General features: G+C 42.4%; 2 protein-coding genes across 5 annotated transcripts in view; one reads left to right on the forward strand and one right to left on the reverse strand.

Moving 5' to 3' along the window:
- Nucleotides 1–3,736, forward strand: part of LOC125230179 (rab GTPase-binding effector protein 1) — a 38,441-nt gene extending 34,705 nt beyond the window's left edge. For all 4 annotated transcript variants that reach the window (XM_048135238.1, XM_048135237.1, XM_048135241.1 and 1 more), the window contains 3 exons: nt 1,197–1,313; nt 1,847–1,957; nt 2,313–3,736. In XM_048135238.1, the coding sequence (XP_047991195.1) occupies nt 1,197–1,313; nt 1,847–1,957; nt 2,313–2,480 (396 nt within the window). In that variant the 3' untranslated portion in view covers nt 2,481–3,736. The remainder of the gene's footprint in view (nt 1–1,196; nt 1,314–1,846; nt 1,958–2,312) is intronic.
- Nucleotides 3,737–5,420: 1,684 nt separating this feature from the next.
- Nucleotides 5,421–20,003, reverse strand: part of LOC125230217 (structural maintenance of chromosomes protein 1A) — a 38,090-nt gene continuing 23,507 nt past the window's right edge. The window contains exons 12-25 of the mRNA XM_048135306.1: nt 19,244–19,455; nt 18,709–18,883; nt 17,848–18,102; nt 16,597–16,662; nt 16,136–16,269; nt 15,592–15,713; nt 14,763–14,944; nt 14,018–14,140; nt 13,544–13,653; nt 11,915–12,059; nt 11,318–11,497; nt 10,558–10,736; nt 10,020–10,197; nt 5,421–5,558 (exon numbers count right to left, since the gene is read on the reverse strand). Coding sequence (XP_047991263.1) covers nt 5,499–5,558; nt 10,020–10,197; nt 10,558–10,736; nt 11,318–11,497; nt 11,915–12,059; nt 13,544–13,653; nt 14,018–14,140; nt 14,763–14,944; nt 15,592–15,713; nt 16,136–16,269; nt 16,597–16,662; nt 17,848–18,102; nt 18,709–18,883; nt 19,244–19,455 — 2,121 coding nt within the window. The 3' untranslated portion in view covers nt 5,421–5,498. The remainder of the gene's footprint in view (nt 5,559–10,019; nt 10,198–10,557; nt 10,737–11,317; nt 11,498–11,914; nt 12,060–13,543; nt 13,654–14,017; nt 14,141–14,762; nt 14,945–15,591; nt 15,714–16,135; nt 16,270–16,596; nt 16,663–17,847; nt 18,103–18,708; nt 18,884–19,243; nt 19,456–20,003) is intronic.

Below are 20,003 nucleotides of genomic sequence, written 5' to 3' on the forward strand. Positions count from 1 at the left end.
AATAACAGCGTCCGTTGCTGGCAGTCCTTGTGGCCGCTGCGCCTCGAGGCCCTCTGGCACAGACATTAGCTGAGCCACCCACCTTTTCAATTAGTTTGTAAGCATGCCTGTGTACTTTTATAATGTACCTGTGTTCAAACTTTTGAATAAACGTCTTTATTATTATTTGTATGTCTTACCATATCTCGGGACCATGGGGTCCCGGACTTTTGGGAGGCATGTGTGGGGCCGAAGCCAACAGCACAGAGGCCCTTTTAGACACTTTAATCTAAAGGCAAGGGATACACCTGGCGGATACCATCCCCGAGCGCACAATATGATACATCCGGAGATGGTCCCCGCCAGGTGTAAAGACTATTTCAGTGCAGCACTTTTGTGTTGCGATGGGAACTAAGGTCATAGGCTATTGTTGTGCAAGTTGGATGGACTGGATAATGGTCTATGGGGGGAGACTATCGGACACCTGCCATGACAACTAGTCTCAAGATTGTAAAAGACAGGCGGTGACTCGCCAACTCATTGAGTGGGCCCTGCAAAACGGCCGCACGCATGGTGCGACAACAGAGCAACACTTGAAGAGTGGCTGAAAGGTTGTCGAGAGGTGAGACTGCGGTAGCCAGATCCCGGTGATCCGTTCAGCAGGCCGCCGGCGTTATGACATTTTACACTTCCAACCTGGAGCATAGGTCCCGCTCTTGCGAATCCACTCTGGCCGGCCGGTTAAGGCAAGCGCAGAGGCGAGGGCTAGATGGAAGTGCCCTCTGGAATAGGGGTCCGCGGTGTCGCCACTCACCGTCAGCTCGCCACAAGCTGCCCCCGCGGGCTTATTATTATTATTATTATATTATTATATATTATTATTATTTTATAAAAAGTTAGGAACCAAGTGAGACTATGCTTTACTCGTTCGATGACAATTTACAGCTGCACATAAAGGTTTCTCTCTAGAGAACGTTCTCTTTTCGTATTTGGAATTCTTTCACTCCAGATTATTCTCCATAAGAAACATAACATTTTCGAGAACACAATACTTACATGATGTGGTACCTAACTCTGACAGTCAAAAAATGACAACGACGTAATCAGGTGACCATGACCGCAGAATCTACAGAATCTATCGTGCAGACAGTGATTCGACTATTAGTTAGAGGTGTTTTCGATAATATAAGTACTTTAAATGACCTGTTTGTCATTAGAAACGCCTACTAGACGAGCGTACCGAACTAAAGGGGCGCGTGCAGGCGCTCCAACAAGAACTGGACAACAGCGAGAAAGTGCAGCAAGATTTCGTGCGGCTCTCACAGTCACTACAGGTATTGTTTTATTAGGTATAATTAACTTTCCAGTTTGATACAGATTGTACTAGTACAGCGTCATTAACATTATCAAGAGCCATGCAGATGCCGTAGCCGAATGGCATTTCTGCGACGCGAAACGAAAACGAAACGCCGCGAAAGGTAGTCTGGCTCGTCGCGCCAATACGCATGAGCGATAGAGATAGATATCTACGATTTTTCCTAATAATTACAGTGCATAGACTGCCATCTCTCGACACAGGCTTAAAACTTTTGAACCTCAGTTTTGACATTTTGGCCCATATTGTAAACTTGATATGTGTTAAAATCTCAAATATTAATACTAGCGCCATCTAGCCCAGCGTTCCCCAAAGGTGTAACGCCATCTAGGTCACCTTACCTTTTCTCTATGGCTTTGAGGTACGTTTTTTTTCTTAGACTTTATCCGTCTATACGGAGTTACATATGTCTTTGCATAGTTAGTTCTACAGTGGCCTTGGGTTCCAATTGGTTGACTGCACATGCAACGGCTAATGATGATTTGTGTTTAGGTGCAGCTGCAGCGTATTCGCGAGGCGGACACAGAGGTGCGGTGGCAGCACGAGGAGGACGTCACCGAGTGCCCCACGTGTCACGTGCAGCTGCCGAATAGCAAGAAGAAGGTATGTTTGGTTTTTTCTAACAGGTCAAAAATGTCTGTTGTGACAAACACAATAAGTCACGTCTATAAATATTGAAACTTATTACTGGGGAAGAAGGTTCGAAATTGAATACTGGTGTGTACATATTTATGTAGCTAACCGTACCACTGAACATAAACACGGTGTCTTCACGGTTTGCGAACGTGTTAGTTGGTCGAACATGTTCTCTCTCATTTGTGAAAAAAAATCTGATGGCGATTCGAGAAATGGGTATTGCTGGTCGCGCAATGGGACTCGATGTCGTATGCAATCCGTTGACAATGAGCCTTCTGAGCTTGTACTTTTATATATAATCTGTGAGTTGATTCGGTTCCAGGTGCACTGCCGGCACTGCGGGCGCATCTACTGCGCCGCCTGCACCGCGCACGCCGTGCCCTCCGGCCCGCGACGCGCGCCCGCGCGGGTCTGCGCAGTGTGCCGCACACTCCTACAACCAGATACCGCTCCGTACTTTAGTACTGCCCCACCGCACTCGCCTGACTAACCTAATTGGAATAGACTACCGACCTGCCGAACACTAAGGAAACTCCTAGCAAAATCGCTCGCGTCTTACGCATTATGAGTAAACGCACTTGTCATTGCAATATGGCGTCATATTCTGGGGTACCCATACTTCAGCACTGCACCGCCACACTCGTCCGACTGACCTATGTAGTCTAGAATATCAACCTACTTGAGACATTAACCGAGAAATGTGTCGCTTAACTTCAAACGTGGGTAAATCCATTCTGCTATAAGGTTGATTATCTTTCAGATCATATTACATTTTATATAAAATAAACCTTTTAGCAGAATGGATTTACCCACTCTTGAAGTTAAGCGACACAAATATACTAGCAAAATACACACGTCCTCTCACGACTACGGGTATACACACTTGTCATTGCAATATGGCGTCATACTCTGGTCTGGGGTGACAAGCATCGTTGCTTCAATCAAACCATACAGTACCATACACTCTACACACTACAACCGGACATATACTGAGCACTAACACACTCGTCAGGCTACCGGCATCGATTTAACGACACCTTCGCTGCAACAATTTCATAACATAGCAATTAATCAAGCAATGAGGTCCGATCGACCTCAAGTCACAGTAGATATACTTATAAGCTACCGCATAAACTGCAAGTACTTATTAGCAAATTTTCACCAGACACAACTTCATGTTACATACACATTACACAAACATTACCCAAGCATCTCAATTGGTAATATTACACACCCGAACCTTAGTTTACCAGGATTAAATAGCCATAATATAACATTAAAAGATCTATCCAATCCAACTACACAAAAACTAATCTTTAGTAATTAGATTACCGTAATAATTAATAACCCAGCTTCATTGTAAATATTGTAATATAGACGAATACAATTATCTAGCTAGCTTACCGGTAAATTCAATTCTAGTGTGTGATGGTCAAATATATTTCATTTTCTACCTTACAACGAACACAGTTGATGTTTTAACACTTTCGCAACTGAACGGGTTCTCGCCATACAAGCGGGCGGGTATAAATCACGACCGCACATAGGGGTATTTCACTAAAAAAGACGCTAAATGAGTAATGGCCAGCTTTTTTAGTGAGATACCCCTATGTGGACCGGTTCCTGACGTAGTGCGCCATTTTTAACCTCCGACGCAAAAACGACGGGGTGTTATACGTTTGACGTGTCTGTCTGTCTGTGTGTGTCTGTCTGTGGCATCGTAGCTCCCGAACGGATGAACCGATTTAGATTTAGTTTTTTTTTGTTAGAAAGCTGAGTTAGTCGGGAGTGTTCTTAGCCATGTTTCATGAAAATCGGTCCACTATGTCGAGGTCGGGGGTTTTTTCAACATTTAAATTTTGTGGTTAGGTTATTTGTCTGGTAGTGAATGCGTTAAAACACGGCGCTCAATATTCTTGTAATATAGACTTTACGATTACGATTATTGAGGTAGAAAATCAAATAATGAATGGAAATGGTAACTTTATTTCTTGTATTTTGTAAAATTGGCATCGTCCAAGTATTGGAAAGATTGTAGACTGTAAATATAAAATCTATAGATTAGAATCAAATATTACTACTTATGGGTATTTTTGTTGTTTAAAAGTGTTGCGTCAATGAAATTGAATATATAAAATGTTAAAATTGTATTTATTTAAAACTATTCTGGCTGTCATTTTGTTTTGTCTGTAGAGTCAAACAATCAGCAGCGGAAGTAGTTAAGCGGGCGAAGTGTTCTTATTTTGTTAGTTTTAAAGTTGATTTGGTCAGCGTCTGCTTTTGCTGACTATATTTCGTAGGTTATCTTTTAGGGCAGATAGAATAGGCATGCCGTGCCTTACATCTTGGGGATGCCAACATAAGTAATGAATGATAGGCCGTCAGCCAAATATAAACAAAAGATTTTTTTTTTATTATTCGTCGGTAATTTATTCTTTACTTAGTCGTGACAAGTCCCATGGCCTAGCGATTACAGTGGGAATGCGAAAATAGTCTTAAATATATCTTTAACCGTATAAGACTATTTTCTAAAGGCGCTAGAATTATTGTAAGAAAATACCCCCATGGACAGCTGATGGTTTGGTTAGATAGTCTGTTTTTAGGGTTCTGTACCAAAGAATCCAAAAGGAACCCTTATGGTGCGACCCTGTCCGTCTGTCACATTACTAAATATTTCAATAACTTAGGCGCTAAGCAAGTCACCGTTCTGTACAGGTGCCGTAGCCAAATGGCATTTCTGCGACGCGAAACGAAAACGAAACGCCGCGAAAGGTAGCCTAGCTCGTCGCGTCAATACGCAAGAGCGATAGAGATAGATATCTACGAGCGTTTCGTTTCGTGAACGTTTGTGCCATTCGGCTACGGGGCCTGATGTAGTCTAAAGGTCTACCTATAACCTATCGATTTTTGGTCGGCCAGAGCTGATAGGGAAACCCTAAAGATATGCTAGCTCAACTAAGTTTACTTTTCACACGTGAACAAGTTATACAACAGAGAGGTCTGGTTGGAAACGTGGCTGTTGTTTATCTATAACTATGTTTAATTATAATTTATTGTTGTAATATAAAACGTTCTATTGTACATAAATAGAGGTCAATAAGAATTAATGCTGTTTTTCATTTACTCCTTTGAGACATTCTTACTTACCTGGCTGGTGTGAAAACCCTAAATGTCTTTTGTCGAATTCGACGGCTTGCCAAAGCGATTTGAAAGCTCAAGTTTGCAATATTCTTACGCCCCGAGTATTTACATTATTTTTCAATATTAAAAATACGTAAAAAGATTAAAATAGTAAATTCATAACCCCCTAGGTAAAACGATTTTTCTATAAATCCCGCTCCGCCAGAGTGCAATTTCACATTGATTTGTGATGAAAATGATTGGAGTAAGATGAAAAGTAAATAATACTTACAAGAAATAAAACACGATATAGTATTACAAAATTGAATGTATGTCATAACTTAAACCTTAACGAAATGTCAATAAATGGATAAATAATGAATATAATCTAGTCTGCGTACTGCTCCAGGCTGAGCGTGTAGACGTCGCTGACCAGGCAGTCCGCCGGCTGGAAACAAAATCATTGTATTCATTACTTGAAACATGCAAGTTGCAGATTTAGTTACTAAAACAATACAGAGAAGAGTGGCTTATTCAGCATGGTGATGCATTTTATAAAATCGCACAATTTCTATAGGGGCGTCCATTATGTGAGGGTATTTTTTTGAGAATTTCTAATACACGATGCACAGTCTAGTTGAGCTTCAATTTCAATACCCTATTCACTGGCAAGAACGGATGTAGGACACATGTCTTACCTCTGAACAGATCCCAATCTCAACCAGCGCGTCAGCACATCCGTAGAACTTTTCCTACAGGGAGATGACGATAGTCTGTAAGGAGCCTTACATGTAAGACATCATCTTACCTCCGAACAGATCCCGATGAGCGCGTCAGCACACCCGTAGAACTAACTCTTCTTTGAGCGAGATGACGATGGTTTGTAAGGAGCCCTTCTTGTAGGAAGCCACTTTGTTGTCTCACCTCTGAACAGATGCCGACCAGCGCGTCAGCACACCCGTAGAACTCTTCCTTGAGTGACATGACAATGGTTTGTAGGAAGCCACTTAGTTGTCTCACCTCTGAACAGATGCCGACCAGCGCGTCAGCACACCCGTAGAACTCTTCCTCGAGTGACATGACAATGGTTTGTAGGAAGCCACTTAGTTGTCTCACCTCTGAACAGATGCCGACCAGCGCGTCAGCACACCCGTAGAACTCTTCCTTGAGTGACATGACAATGGTTTGTAGGAAGCCACTTAGTTGTCTCACCTCTGAACAGATGCCGACCAGCGCGTCAGCACACCCGTAGAACTCTTCCTTGAGTGACATGACAATGGTGGACCTAACACTGACTATTTCTTGGAACTTGAGACTCTTTTTACCTCTCTTAGCGTGGATTACGAACATCAGATAATCATGGGCGATTTCAATACTGACCTTTTAAAGAACAATCTTAGGACGCGTAAACTTACTGCCATCATAGAGTCTGCCGATCTCTCTGTGCTTCCCCTTTTGCCTACTCACCATAATATTGACACAGCTGACTCGTGGTTAGACCTTATTATCGTCGCATGCATGGACCGCGTGAACATGGTTGGCCAGCTCCCCGCTCCAGGTTTTTCACATCACGATCTTGTCTATGTAAGCTATCGTCTTCGACCTCCTAAGCCGCAGCGTGTAACTATCCAACTCCGCAGTTTTGCCAGACTAGACGTGCAAGCCTTACAGACCGATGCGCGCGCGGTGGACTGGTCGGCGACGTTGTTAGCTCCATCTGTTGATGAAGCGGTGGCGGCCCTTAACTCGTCAGTTCTTAAACTTTTCAATATCCATGCACCCGTGCGCACAGTAAGACTGAAGAGGCCGCCAGCGCCGTGGATCACGCGAGACGTTCGTGTTGCGATGACTAGGCGAGATCGAGCTTTTCGTAAATTTAAACGCGATCGCTGCGAGGAGAATTGGTGCCAATTTAAGGCTGCCAGAAATAAATGCAACCAGATGGTAAGAGCAGCTAAACGTAAATTTATCCACCATAACATTGCCATGTCATCACCGGCTGACACGTGGAAATTTTTAAAATCAATCGGTATAGTTAAGTCTCCGGCTAAATTAACATCTTCAGCTTTTTCTGTAGACGATCTAAATTCTCATTTTGCAAAATCATCTTCTTTAGATTCTGTTACTAAAATAAATAGTATTGCTGAAATTAGTGCCCTGCCTTGCCTTACCACACACACTTTCTGTCTTACCCCAGCCACAGATGAGGAAATTAGAAAAGTGATAATTTCTATTAAATCGAATGCTGTTGGCCATGATGATGTAAGTAGGACTATGATCACTTCCATTTTAGAATGTATTCTCCCGGTTATAACGCACGTTATTAACTTTTCCATGTCATCTGGGGTTTTTCCTTCGCTGTGGCGTCACGCCCATGTCATTCCACTTCCAAAAGTTTCCAACCCCAGTGCTCTCAAAGATTTTCGGCCCATTTCTATTCTTCCTTTTCTTTCAAAAATATTAGAAGCAATAGTCCATAAACAACTGTCTACTTACATCCACTCCAACCAACTGCTTACTTCACTCCAGTCCGGTTTTCGTCGTGGCCACAGTACTTCCACCGCTTTGCTGAAAGTGGTCGATGATGTGAGACTCGGTATGGACTCTTCGTTGTTAACAGTGTTAGTTCTTATCGATTTCTCAAATGCATTTAATGCTGTCAATCATGATTTGTTACTGGCCACTCTCAGGCACTTGAATGTATCTGCATCTGTGGCTGGGTGGTTTTCTTCGTATCTGGAGGACCGCCGACAGATGGTCCGTGCTGACCGTACGACTTCTGACTGGTGCACGATTACATCTGGAGTTCCACAAGGGGGAATCCTATCACCTCTTCTCTTCTCTATTTTTATCAATCTCGTTACTACTAAATTAAAATGCTCTTACCATCTGTATGCTGATGACTTGCAGCTTTACACAACAGCAGGTGTAAAAGATTTGGATCAGGCCATTGCTGAAATTAACATGGACCTTAACCACATTTCCACTTGGTCACATTGCTTTGGCATCACAGTTAACCCAGCAAAATGCCAGGCTATATTACTCGGCAGCCCCCGCCTACTCTCTGGGGTGAACACTAGGGTGGAGCGAAAAAACACTTTTCTGGAATTAGCAAACCTAATAGTTATCAATCAATGCCCCTTAGTCTATGAAGCCTTTGAGAAAATTTTCAGCTTTTTAAATCAACATCTTCTGCCTCCGCAATAGGGTTAAAATTTTGAAAATCTCATAGAAACCTAAAAATTCAACTTTCAGATAAAAAAAAATTTCGGCAGTATTATGTTTAGTATATGTTATTGATACATATCATTATGAGAAACTACAAAAAGTTGCGAAACTAGCGTCAAGAATCGCCAAAGTTTGTCTAGTTTCAGTACATTCGCCAAAATAGCCTCTAAAATACTGAAAATTGGCGATTCTTAACGCTATTTTCGCAATTTTTGGTAGTTTCTTGTAATAATATGTATCAATAATTTATACTGAACATAATACTGCCGAAAAAATTTTTTTATCCAAAAGTTGAATTTTCAGGTTTGTATGAGATTTTCAAAATTTCAAACCTAATGCGGAGGCAGAAGATGTTGATTTAAAAAGCTGAAAATTTGCACAAAGGCTTTATGGACTAAGGGGCATTGATTGATAACTATTAGGTTTGCTAATTCCAGAAAAGTGTTTTTTCGCTCCACCCTAGTGAACACGGCTGACTTGGTGCCAGTTCTCTTCGAGCAAGAAGTTATACCTTTTGTGTCGCAAGTGAAGAATCTGGGGCTAATAATCGACAGTGGGCTTACATGGGAACCTCAGGTGTCCGATGTTAGTCGTAGAGTGACTAACACATTGAGAGCACTCTACTGTTTTAAATATTTTCTCCCGGTCAGCACAAAAACTCTCCTCGTCCAAGCTCTTGTTCTGCCAGTACTTGATTACGCTGATGTTTGTTATTCTAATCTCACCCAAGATTCTTTGAATAAGTTAGAGCGGTTACTTAATAACTGTATTCGTTTCGTTTTTGGCCTTCGTAAGTACGACCACATCTCTTCTTTCCGTAGAATGCTCAATTGGCTTCCTATTCGAGAACGTAGGTCCCTTCGTACTTTATGTACTCTATACTCGATTCTCTTTGACCCGTCAGCCCCCGAATATCTCCGCTCGAAATTCAAATTTGATACACCACGCCCTGGCGCTGATCTTCGTTCTTCTCGTAGTTTAAGGCTTATTGTCCCTCAACATCGTACCGGTTTTATGTCCAACTCTTTTACTGTCCAGGCAATTAGACTTTGGAACTCTCTTCCTCTCTCAATTAGACAAGCACAGACCAAATTCGCATTCAAGCGCATGTTGCGCAAGTATTTCCTTGACAAAGTTTCTTCATCGTCATCTTAATGATTCACACTAGGTATAGTATAGGTATATCAATGTAAATATATATGTATGTTTATTTTTATTACGTATATATGTAAGTTTATCTTAAATATGTATAGTTTAATATTCATCTATCCATAGTTTAGGTTACAGTTTCCTTTTCCTTCTTTTTATTAAGACACTGCACCTACTTAATCTTTCTGGTTTAGCCCATTGGTTGACTGGTAGAGAATGCCTTGAGGCATTAAGTCCGCCATTTGTACCTTATTTTGTTGTGCAATAAAGATTAAATAAATAAATAAAAAAATGGTTTGTAGGAAGCCACTTAGTTGTCTCACCTCTGAACAGATGCCGACCAGCGCGTCAGCACACCCGTAGAGCTCTTCCTTGAGTGACATGACAATGGTTTTGTAGGAAGCCACTTAGTTGTCTCACCTCTGAACAGATGCCGACCAGCGCGTCAGCACACCCGTAGAACTCTTCCTCGAGTGACATGACGATAGTTTGTAAGGAGCCCTTGTTGTAGGAAGCCACTTAGTTGTCTCACCTCTGAACAGATGCCGACCAGCGCGTCAGCACACCCGTAGAACTCTTCCTTCAGGGAGATAACGATAGTCTGTAGCGAGCCCTTCTTGCTGCGGATGTAGGAGGCGACTTTGCCGATGTTGGTGTTGTCGAGCGCCGCGTCGATCTCGTCGAGAAGGAAGAACGGCGCTGGTTGGTAGCTGGAAATACAACGAATCAATTCAGTGAAAAAAGTGAAGTAGAGCCTAAATACAGATTTAATAGACACAGTCATCTCATTCCGGGCGACCGATATAATGGTTAAGAGAGATGTTAAATTAACCTTTGTCAGCCATTGATTTGCTGAACAACGGCAGCAACATCATGAAAAAAAAATTGCCTCAGGATTGAAACTTAATCTTATGATAGTTTAGATTTAGATATTGTCACCCGTGTGACTAAAGCGGACCCCACGCTCTCATAAGCCTTGGCATAATGCCAGGATAACGCTAGGAACACAAAGTCCTAAACCTAGCTCTACTCCCACTCATTACCTACACATATAAAGTCGTTTCACTGACCTGTGTATGGCGAACAGCAGAGCTAAGGCGGCTACCGTCTTCTCCCCACCAGATAAGTTGGACATGGGCTGGAACCGCTTGCCGGGAGCCACGCAGTTGTAGTTGACGCCGTCCAGGTATGGTTCCTCCGGGTTCTCGGGGCCGAGGAAGGCTTGGGCTGACTGGTTCATTGCTAACGCCTGGAATTAGAAGACAAATGTCGACATATAACAAGTTAAGTCAGTTACTGAAAATGTCGTCTTGGACAAACAAAATGGATCTTTAGGCTAGATGTTCTTTTACGGTCATATAAATTCAATTTGAAAATAAATGCACTTTTGTAGCCTGCAATCTGGACTGCTTTAGGATGTCTATTACCAGTGTTACCACCACTCTCTCCGATGAGTACCTTAATCTTACAAATGGTCTTGCCAAACAAGTCAGTTCACAAAATTTTGGCAGCGTAAGTTAGTCAAAAACCCCGATTTGAGGCCATAAGCCACGCTAGAGCGCAGAGTAAACAATATACCCACCCATAGTACAAGCTTTGCTTAGTTTTGGGCTAAGTTAATCTGTGTAAGATGTCCCCAAATTTTTTTTTTAATATCTAAGAGATTATAAAGCACATTGTACAGTCAAGTGCAAAAATACTTATCGAAATAATCGTCTCATAAATATGGTACTACGTTCTTATTACACCGGACTAAGATGCTATAGGACATATTTTTGAGTAAGATGTGTACACCCGTATTTTTACACTTGACTGTATAACAAAACAAACCTTGTATATAGCGTCGATCTCGTTAGCGACATGTTCGAAGCAGTCCATGAACTTGTCATGCCTCTCTTTCTTGACCTTCTCGAAGGCGAGCTTGGCGCGGTGCGCTCGCTTGCGAGCGGCCACGAACGCTTCGTTCGTCGCGTTCACTTTCTCGCGAACTTCGTTCAGCTTTTGCATGGCCTGTGGATGATTATTTGGTTTAGAATTAAACAAGGATATAGTACATTTAATAAATAAATATGGGAATTTCTAACACAGAGTGGCTGAGTCTTGCGGTAAGCTCAAGAACGCTTGTGTTGTGGGTACTCAGACAAAGTTATTTAATAGGCAAATAGTTGCAATCCATTTGGTTTTAATAAAAAAAAATTGCCTTTAGCTTAGAGGATGCAAACTGCTTATGCGTAGGAGTGTGTATGTGCACGCCATAAAATGTCGGAACAATGCACGCACTCTACGTAAGCGGAGTGCCATCTCATGATATCACACAATGTCCGATAAGCACAAAGATTCGACATGCAGCGTCCTAAAGACTATGACCGGTAAAAGAACTGTGCCATCTATTCTCGAGTATCATAAGATTTAATATATGTGAGTTACCCTCATGTTGGGCGCCTGTATCTTGTCCACAGTGGCCTGCAGGTTGTTGATGGCCTTCTGCAGCTTGTCGGCTTTGCGCTTCACTTCATCAGCCTCCTCCAGCTCCTTGAGGGACTCCGACAGCGAGCGGTAGTTCACACGGATACTGTACAAAAGAAATAAAAAAAATTGCATAAAATAGGCTTGGTATATTGATTTAAACTAACACGATCTTCACTCATATTATTAAATTAAAACGGGACTTAATCGCGTAAAACTTACGTTTTATATTTAACCCGACGTTTCGGACATGACATTACGTCCGTGGTCACGGGTAGACTGGCTGGGAGTTGTATCAACATCTTCTAGCTGTACGAGTTTTTCGAACTACCCGCACTTGATTGTCATCAGTCACTTTTACGCTAGGGTTGCCACTCTGCCTACATACAACACTCACGACATCCGATGGTATGAGACGGGAAGTTTTCTCACGTTTACACTTGCTAATCACTGGATTCCACGAAGATGAAATCCCTTGCCCTTCATTTTGATTGAAATTACGATGTTTCCTGATTTCAATCGCTTCACGTACTTTCCTGCTATAGTAAAGACGTTCAGTTGAAAGGACTTTGGGATTATGCAGTTCAATCCAGTGGTTCGGTCCTGACTCTAGCAAATGCTCGGCAACCGCAGACTTATTTATGCCTTACCGGGTTCGAATCCCGGTAAGGGCATTTATTTGTGTGATGAGCACAGATATTTGTTCCTGAGTCATGGATGTTTTCTACGTATATAAGTATTTATATATTATATATATCGTTGTCTGAGTACCCACAACACAAGCCTTCTTGAGCTTACCGTGGGCCTCAGTCAATCTGTGTAAAAATGTCCTATAATATTTATTTATTTATTTATTTATTTGTCGTTTTTTGACCGCCGCGATATGTTCTTTGACCCTTTCCGCTATGGTGCGTTTGGTTTCTCCAAATACCACAGCTACAGTCAATCTTATAAACGCCTTCTGATATGGAATAACATCCTTTGACAGTTGCGCCACCTTCGACAACATTTCTGTATCGAATAGAAGAATCACCAAAATGCTTCTTCGCAGGCTTTCGTTTTTCCACCATCTAAGGTAGATAGAAAATTTTTTTTCTAAGTTTTTGTTTTTCCTACTTAGAATCACGAGCCCTTTCGATCTTGGACAAAAAACAAGAGACAAAAAATTGGGCCCAAAATTTCCTATTATTTTGCATACTTTCCACTTTGTTACCGGGAAAAATTAAATTTGGGACGCTTTTTTCCGCCTAGTAGATGGCAAGGGTTCGTGATTCTGAGTAAGGAAAATATTAAATTTGCCCATTTTACAAAAAAAAAGTTTTTGGACCTATTTTCGCGAAAATACCCGTCTACGGTTTGAAAACTTCGCCGCCCATGGGCACCCAAAACATCAGAAGGGTGGGAGGTGCGTTGCTTTTAAGATCGTATCGGTCCGGAAATACCGCAGGCTATAGTTCATTCCACAGTTTAGCTGTGCGATGCAGGAAGTTTGCCGACGCAAATTATAATGTGCTGCTAAAGTGCATGGCGAAGTCATCGATGAATTCATTCATAATTTCTCCATGCACTTTTGCTGCTGATAGTACATACCTGGCATCTCTGTTGTACTGCTGGGTGGTGGACATGGACGAGGGTTCGGACTCGTTGTCTCCCATTTCCTCCAGGCTGCCTTGCAGCAGCGGAATCACGATGTCATCCATCTAGACACGTAATAAGAATTACAGTTAAATGAATAACATCACTAAAACTTATAAGAGTTGTCCGAAACTACCACTGCATTATATTGAGCAATGCGAAGTCTCTGGGGTGTGGGGAAGGTGCCCAAAATGTTCATAATATATTGTCATTTTAATATGTATTTACATAATAGACATTCATATGAATTTTATCTGCATGACACACGGATTCGTGAAAACGACACATACCTACAAGATTCTGTTTAAATATCTACAAAGCTTATGATTATGATCTACTTCTGCACGCTCTGGTTGTCCTAGATGGATTCAGGTCCGTGCGGGTCTGTTGATGAATGGATACTAAAGTATCCAAGCCGCCTGAACTGACCTTGCACTGGCGCAGGATGTTGTGGCGGTCGCTGCGCTTACTCTCGATCTTGGATTCGATGCTGGTGATCTGCTTCTGCACGCTCTGGATGTCCTTCTGGATGGACGCCAGGTCCTTGCGGGCCTGCCGATCAAACATTATTTAAATTAGAAACAGCATTTCACACAAATTAAGTTTCAAAGTGTTTTTTTAGAATGTAAGGCGTCACAAGCACTTTGCAAGTAAGGTAACTAATCCCGCGGCCACTCTGCTGAGCTTATATCTATATATCTAGACAATGCGACTCCCCGAGCGAGAAAAAAACTAGAAGTCGACTGTTCTTGTGATTCCCTCTCCTTTGGCCAAAAAGATCAAACCGACACTGTGTGGGCGTCAAAATGTAATGTAAATCTTTAATGATTAGTGTACCTTAGTGCAATTCAGTGTCAGGCGCCCTACAAGTAGGAGTGTTAGAATTGTTTATTTAATCGTCTGACACAAGTGACACAACAACTCAAAATGTGTCTCAGCTTCCTACACGACCGCTCGCCGATTCTGATCCTGTGTATTTTGTTTTCTGTTTTTAATCTGGAGGACGATCTCCGGGATCATATGCCAGTTACCGATCTGCCAACGAGCCGTCGAGACCTGGACGCAGATGACAATGGACCGAGAGGCGTGGAGGAATGGAGAGGTGGTTTATGTCCGAAGAAGGTCGCTCTAAAGAGTGTTAAAGTAGAGTAGATAATGTCGATAGGAGTGGTACCTTGTTGACGTCCTCCTCGGCCTTGTCGTGTCTGGCGCGCGCCTCGGCGCGGGCGGCCTTGAGCGCCTCTGCGCGCTGCAGCTCGCGGTCCACGTCGGCGCGCTGCTTGGCCTCCGCCTGCCGCCCCGCCTCCAGCTCGTCCTCGCCGTCCTGCACGGTGCGCTCCCAGCGGGTTACGTTCTCTGTCAATCAATTATTTCATTCAAATTACATTCACGAACTCGTTCATTCGGCGAACGTATTGGCGACGAACGAGTGGCGCATTATCGGTGTCCCGAATACCTGTAATCTTATGGAATGTCAAACATGAATGCTAATAGCGGCAGCCGTCTGAACTGATTTGACTTTAACGAGTTAACCTAGAGAAGCGATTACAAAATGAAAGCGGCACCGAACGTGCATACCGTAACGATAACATACAACAACAACAACATACAATCACGCCTGTATCCCATAAAGGGGTAGGCAGAACACATGAAACTACTAAAGCTTCAGTGCCACTCTTGGCAAATAAGGGGTTGAAAGAAAACGAAACTCTACGCCACAATTTAACCCATATCCCATAGTCGCCTACCGTAACGAATAGAACTAAAAGTCTATTATTATTATGGACAGCTTCAAACGACGCCAAATGATGCGTTGAGGACGACGTTACCGAGCAGCTAAAGTGATTCAACACTTTTTTGGTGACCAATGATCGGAAGAGAGCTTTTCTAACATTTTCTGGTAGGTTATGAAGAGAATCAGAAGTAAACCTACTTGTCATCACTTATCAAAAGACAAATTCATCTTACATGATTAGGAATAAGAGAAAGAAAAGTATACGTACTCTGAGTATCACGAGAGCGTTCAAACTCCAGATTGGAAGCGATGCGATCGATCTGCGCCTCGAACTCCATGCGACGCTTGGCGCGCTCCTGCTGCGCGCGTAACTCGCGTTCTTCGTATTGACTGCAAATTTACAAAAAAATTTAATATCTAACTTTATTCAAAAAAATATCACATAAAAACGAGCGAAAGAATGTTATTTCCCTCCACTGACCCTTCAGAATAGTGTGTGATATGTAAAACGGAATAAAATATTTTAATATTTTCTAATTATAATTTCCTAAAAGTTAGTATACAAATGTTATTTAGAAAGAAATCATCTTTGGTGTAAATCTGGTCCTCTTCTAAAATTCCTTCAATATTTTGCCCACTACACACACATTAACTAGTAGTAGGCATTACCGTATGTTGGCGACGCCGATGTCCCTGCAGAACCGGCGGAACACGACGTCCTCCCCGTGGTTCCTGTTCTCCTGCACCTCCTGGGTGTTGCTCGGTCGCTTCACCTGTGGCTACAGTACACACGAGACATGAACTAGTGTTACCGTATGTTGGCGACGCCGATGTCCCTACAGAACCGGCGGAACACGACGTCCTCCACGTTGTTCATGTTCTCCTTCACCTCCTGGATCTTGGCGTCGCGCGCCGCGATCGTGCGCTCGATCGCTTCGATTTGAGGCTACATCAACAAACAATATCAATGTTAACATATTGGAAATATACTAAGAAGAAAAATATAAATACTTTATTTAAAAGAAAAGTATCGAATAATGAGCGACGCCTTTCTAAACTATTATTGCACAAGAGAGGTCAAAAACTTTGAACTGTAGAAGGAATCGACATGTTTGAAGTTCAAGACCACTAACCAACAAAAAATGGAATAGGTTCATCATTATATCAGCCTTTTACCGCCCACTGCTGAGCATAGGCCTCTCTTCTAGTAACCCACTTTGAATTAGTCTCATCAGAATAGCTTAATATCTGAATAAGTTCGGTATGCACTTACCCCGAAGTTGTCCATAGCTCTTTCGAGTTCAGCTAACTCTGCATCCAACTGCTTGATTTGCTTTAACTGTAATATAATAATACGGTTGAAATTTGTAGTTTAATTAGCTTGGCAAACTGTCAGGAGGCACACTCAAAGATTATGACAGATGGCGCCACCTTATTAGTCCATAGCACAGATAAAGAATTTCATACGTGAGAGCAAGAAGAATATTCTCTCTCACACATATGAATGACAGTGACAAGCCTGATATGACAAACAGTGACCTGAATGATAAAATGTTGGTGTGCCTCATCATTGAAATCTGACATGGAAACAGTGTTTGTGATATTTTTGAAAAGTTTTAAATTACGAATTACGTGAGCTTGTCTTTCTCGGCCTCAAGTTTAGTCGAGTAAGTAAGTAAGTAAGTAAATATTCTTTATTGCACCACAAGGATAACTGATATGTATCCTCTATCTCATTGTTTATGGTTGTGAGTGGATGTTGTCAATGTCTTTCTGAGAGAAAATATATTCTTTTGTCCTGTCTTAGAATCTCCAGTTTTATTCATGTTTATTTAGATTATTTCCATACATATCAGCTCCTCCACCCTTAGCTGAAGAACTTAAGCATATATTTAACGCACACAAGTAAAACGTGGTAAATAATAAAATTAAAGTAAATAATCAAACTACACTTTATAATTAACCGCCTTGCGAGGTCTCAGAACTCTAGCCCCTGAGCCTTGGAACTCGGTTGTCATTGGTGGTGCTTCCACCGACATAGGCGGTTCAGGCTCCGCGGCCTGCGCCGGTCGCGCCGGCTGTGCCTGCGGCGACTCCCTCTCCTCCAGCTGCTTTTATTATTTACCACGTTTTACTTGTGTGCGTTAAATATATGCTTAAGTTCTTCAGCTAAGGGTGGAGGAGCTGATATGTATCCTCTATCTCATTGTTTATGGTTGTGAGTGGATGTTGTCAATGTCTTTCTGAGAGAAAATATATTCTTTTGTCCTGTCTTAGAATCTCCAGTTTTATTCATGTTTATTTAGATTATTTCCATACATTTCAATAACAGATTACAAAGATCGAGCTGCTTTTTCTAAAGTTTGCTTCGCTACAATGCGCTTTGACTCCTCAGCTCAGACTCCATGATGTTTTCCCTCAGCTCTTTAGTAAGCTTTTCTTTCTTGGCCTTGAGTTGGCAGAGCCGCTTCTTTTTCTAAAGTTTTCGATGCTAAAACTAAAGTAAAATTTTATAGAAACTTACGGTGGTATCTCTGTCGCTCTGAGCATACTTCAGTCTTGCCTCCAGCCCACGAATCTGCGAGTCAACAGTAGTCAACTCTGACTCCTTACGAGATTTTTTCATGCTTTCCCTCAGCTCTTCGGTGAGCTTTTCCTTCTTGGCCTTGAGCTGGGAGAGGTGCTTCTCGTCCCAGCGTTTGGCCTTGCGCGCCAGGTCGAGAGAACCACCGGAGATGATGCCGGACTTCTGGTAGAATGTTCCGTCCAGCGCCAGGGCCTGTCAGATTATGACTGTTAAGTTACGTAACAAAAAATATCTAAAACTGTAGGGTTTTTTTATACAAATAAGCATACTATGAATACGAGTCACAACTGTATGAAAATGGTGTCACAATATAAATTATGTTGATATGTGAGTGTGTTTAGTAAACGTCCCACTTTGTCAATTACCATTAAGGCGAGATTTACTTGTATCTTTATATGAATAAACTGACAAAGCGGCTTTATAGCAAACGAGAAAGTGGGACGTTTTCGCGTGCACACTCACATATGAGAATTATTTTATGGCTTATTATGTGGTACAATCAGTCAACAAATACAAATAGAGTACTGTCGGTCATAAGCTGTATCTGCCAAGTCATAATTAAAATATCCGTTCATGTAACTTATTTAATAACACACCACTAAATCTATTAATAATTGACATACGAGTTCAATATTTGTAATTCACTTTGTAAATGGCTTAACTTACGTCCTAAACTGAAATAGATACCATACACAAAAGAAAAAGCGATCAAGCCCACTGGTGGCGAGGCACAGCTAACGCGGTTGACGTGATAAACCGCTACACCACCCAGACCGCCGAGGTACCCGTCGAACTTACGTCGTATCGGCTGTTCTTGCTCCGATCCAAGTCATACGCGACTCTCGAGGCGTCCTCGGGAGTCTCGCACACGAGCGCGTTATTAGTCACGAACAGCACGGCGCGGTGGATGGCCGGCGGCTCGAAACGCAGCACGTCGAAGAGGAGCTTCACGTTTTTAGGCTCTCGGATGTCACTGTGGAAGAACATCTTTTTTATTTATAATATATTGTGTTCTTAGAACTGTAAGATCTTGTAAATTTGTCCAATGAGAAAGGTGTCAGAACGCAGTACTCCGAAAAGGAGCTTCTTACAAGCGTCACATGGCGACCCTGTCAGAACGCTTACCGAGGTTTCTCCCTCAACGGCTTAGATTGGATAGAAACCAAAGGAAGGAAAGTCTTAGGATCCAACATCCGTTTCTTCAATACTTGAATGCAGAGGCGAGCAGTCTTCTCAGTGGCCACGACGATGGCCTCTATGCATTTGCCGAGAGCATACTTCTAACTAGTCTTTCTTTACAAGTTGCACATGGCGACCCTACCAGAACACTTACCGAAGTCTTTCCCTTAACGGCTTTGCCTGAATGTAATCCAGGGGGAGGAAGGTCTCAGGCTCCAGCATCCGTTCCTTCAAGACCTGGATGCAGCGGCGGGCAGTCTTCTCAGTGTCCACGACGATGGCCTCCATGTATTTGCCGAGCACCTTGGTGATGGCGACGTTGTAGCGCTTGTGTGTGGGCTGGCACATGTTGATCATGCGATCGTACTGTGGACAACATTTAGGGAGTTTAGAAAATGTCACTGGTACTGGTTACATCTTCTTCCTCGGTTCCTCATGGCTGAGGTTCGCGGCCACATGAGGTCGTTATTTTACGCACCAAAGCTCTCCATTGATCACGGTCTTCTGCAGTCCTAATAATAGGCGCCTGTGTCATAACTGGTTACATTACGACGTAATGATTACGTGATAAAATAGCTAGTGCTAGTGAAGATAATAGACTGAGTGTTAGCTTTATTTTGTGGTATAAGACTGTCAGCAAAATTGTTTTATCTTTAGCCCAGACGAGTCCACGGACATCGACCTTGCACTACGCGATCACTAGGCGATCAGGGTACGTAGCCAAATGTACAAACGCTTACGATAATGGCGATTTCGTAGCTGGGCATTTTCAGAACTTGGGTCCCCGCAATTAGAAAAAGTTGTTAACAATAACCTAACCACAAAATTAAAATTTTGAAAAAAACCCCCGACCGCGACATAGTGGATTAATTTTCATAAAACATGGCTAAGAACACTCCCGACTAACTCAGCTT

This window comes from Leguminivora glycinivorella, chromosome 10, assembly GCF_023078275.1.
Source record: "Leguminivora glycinivorella isolate SPB_JAAS2020 chromosome 10, LegGlyc_1.1, whole genome shotgun sequence".
Lineage (NCBI taxonomy): Eukaryota > Metazoa > Arthropoda > Insecta > Lepidoptera > Tortricidae > Leguminivora > Leguminivora glycinivorella.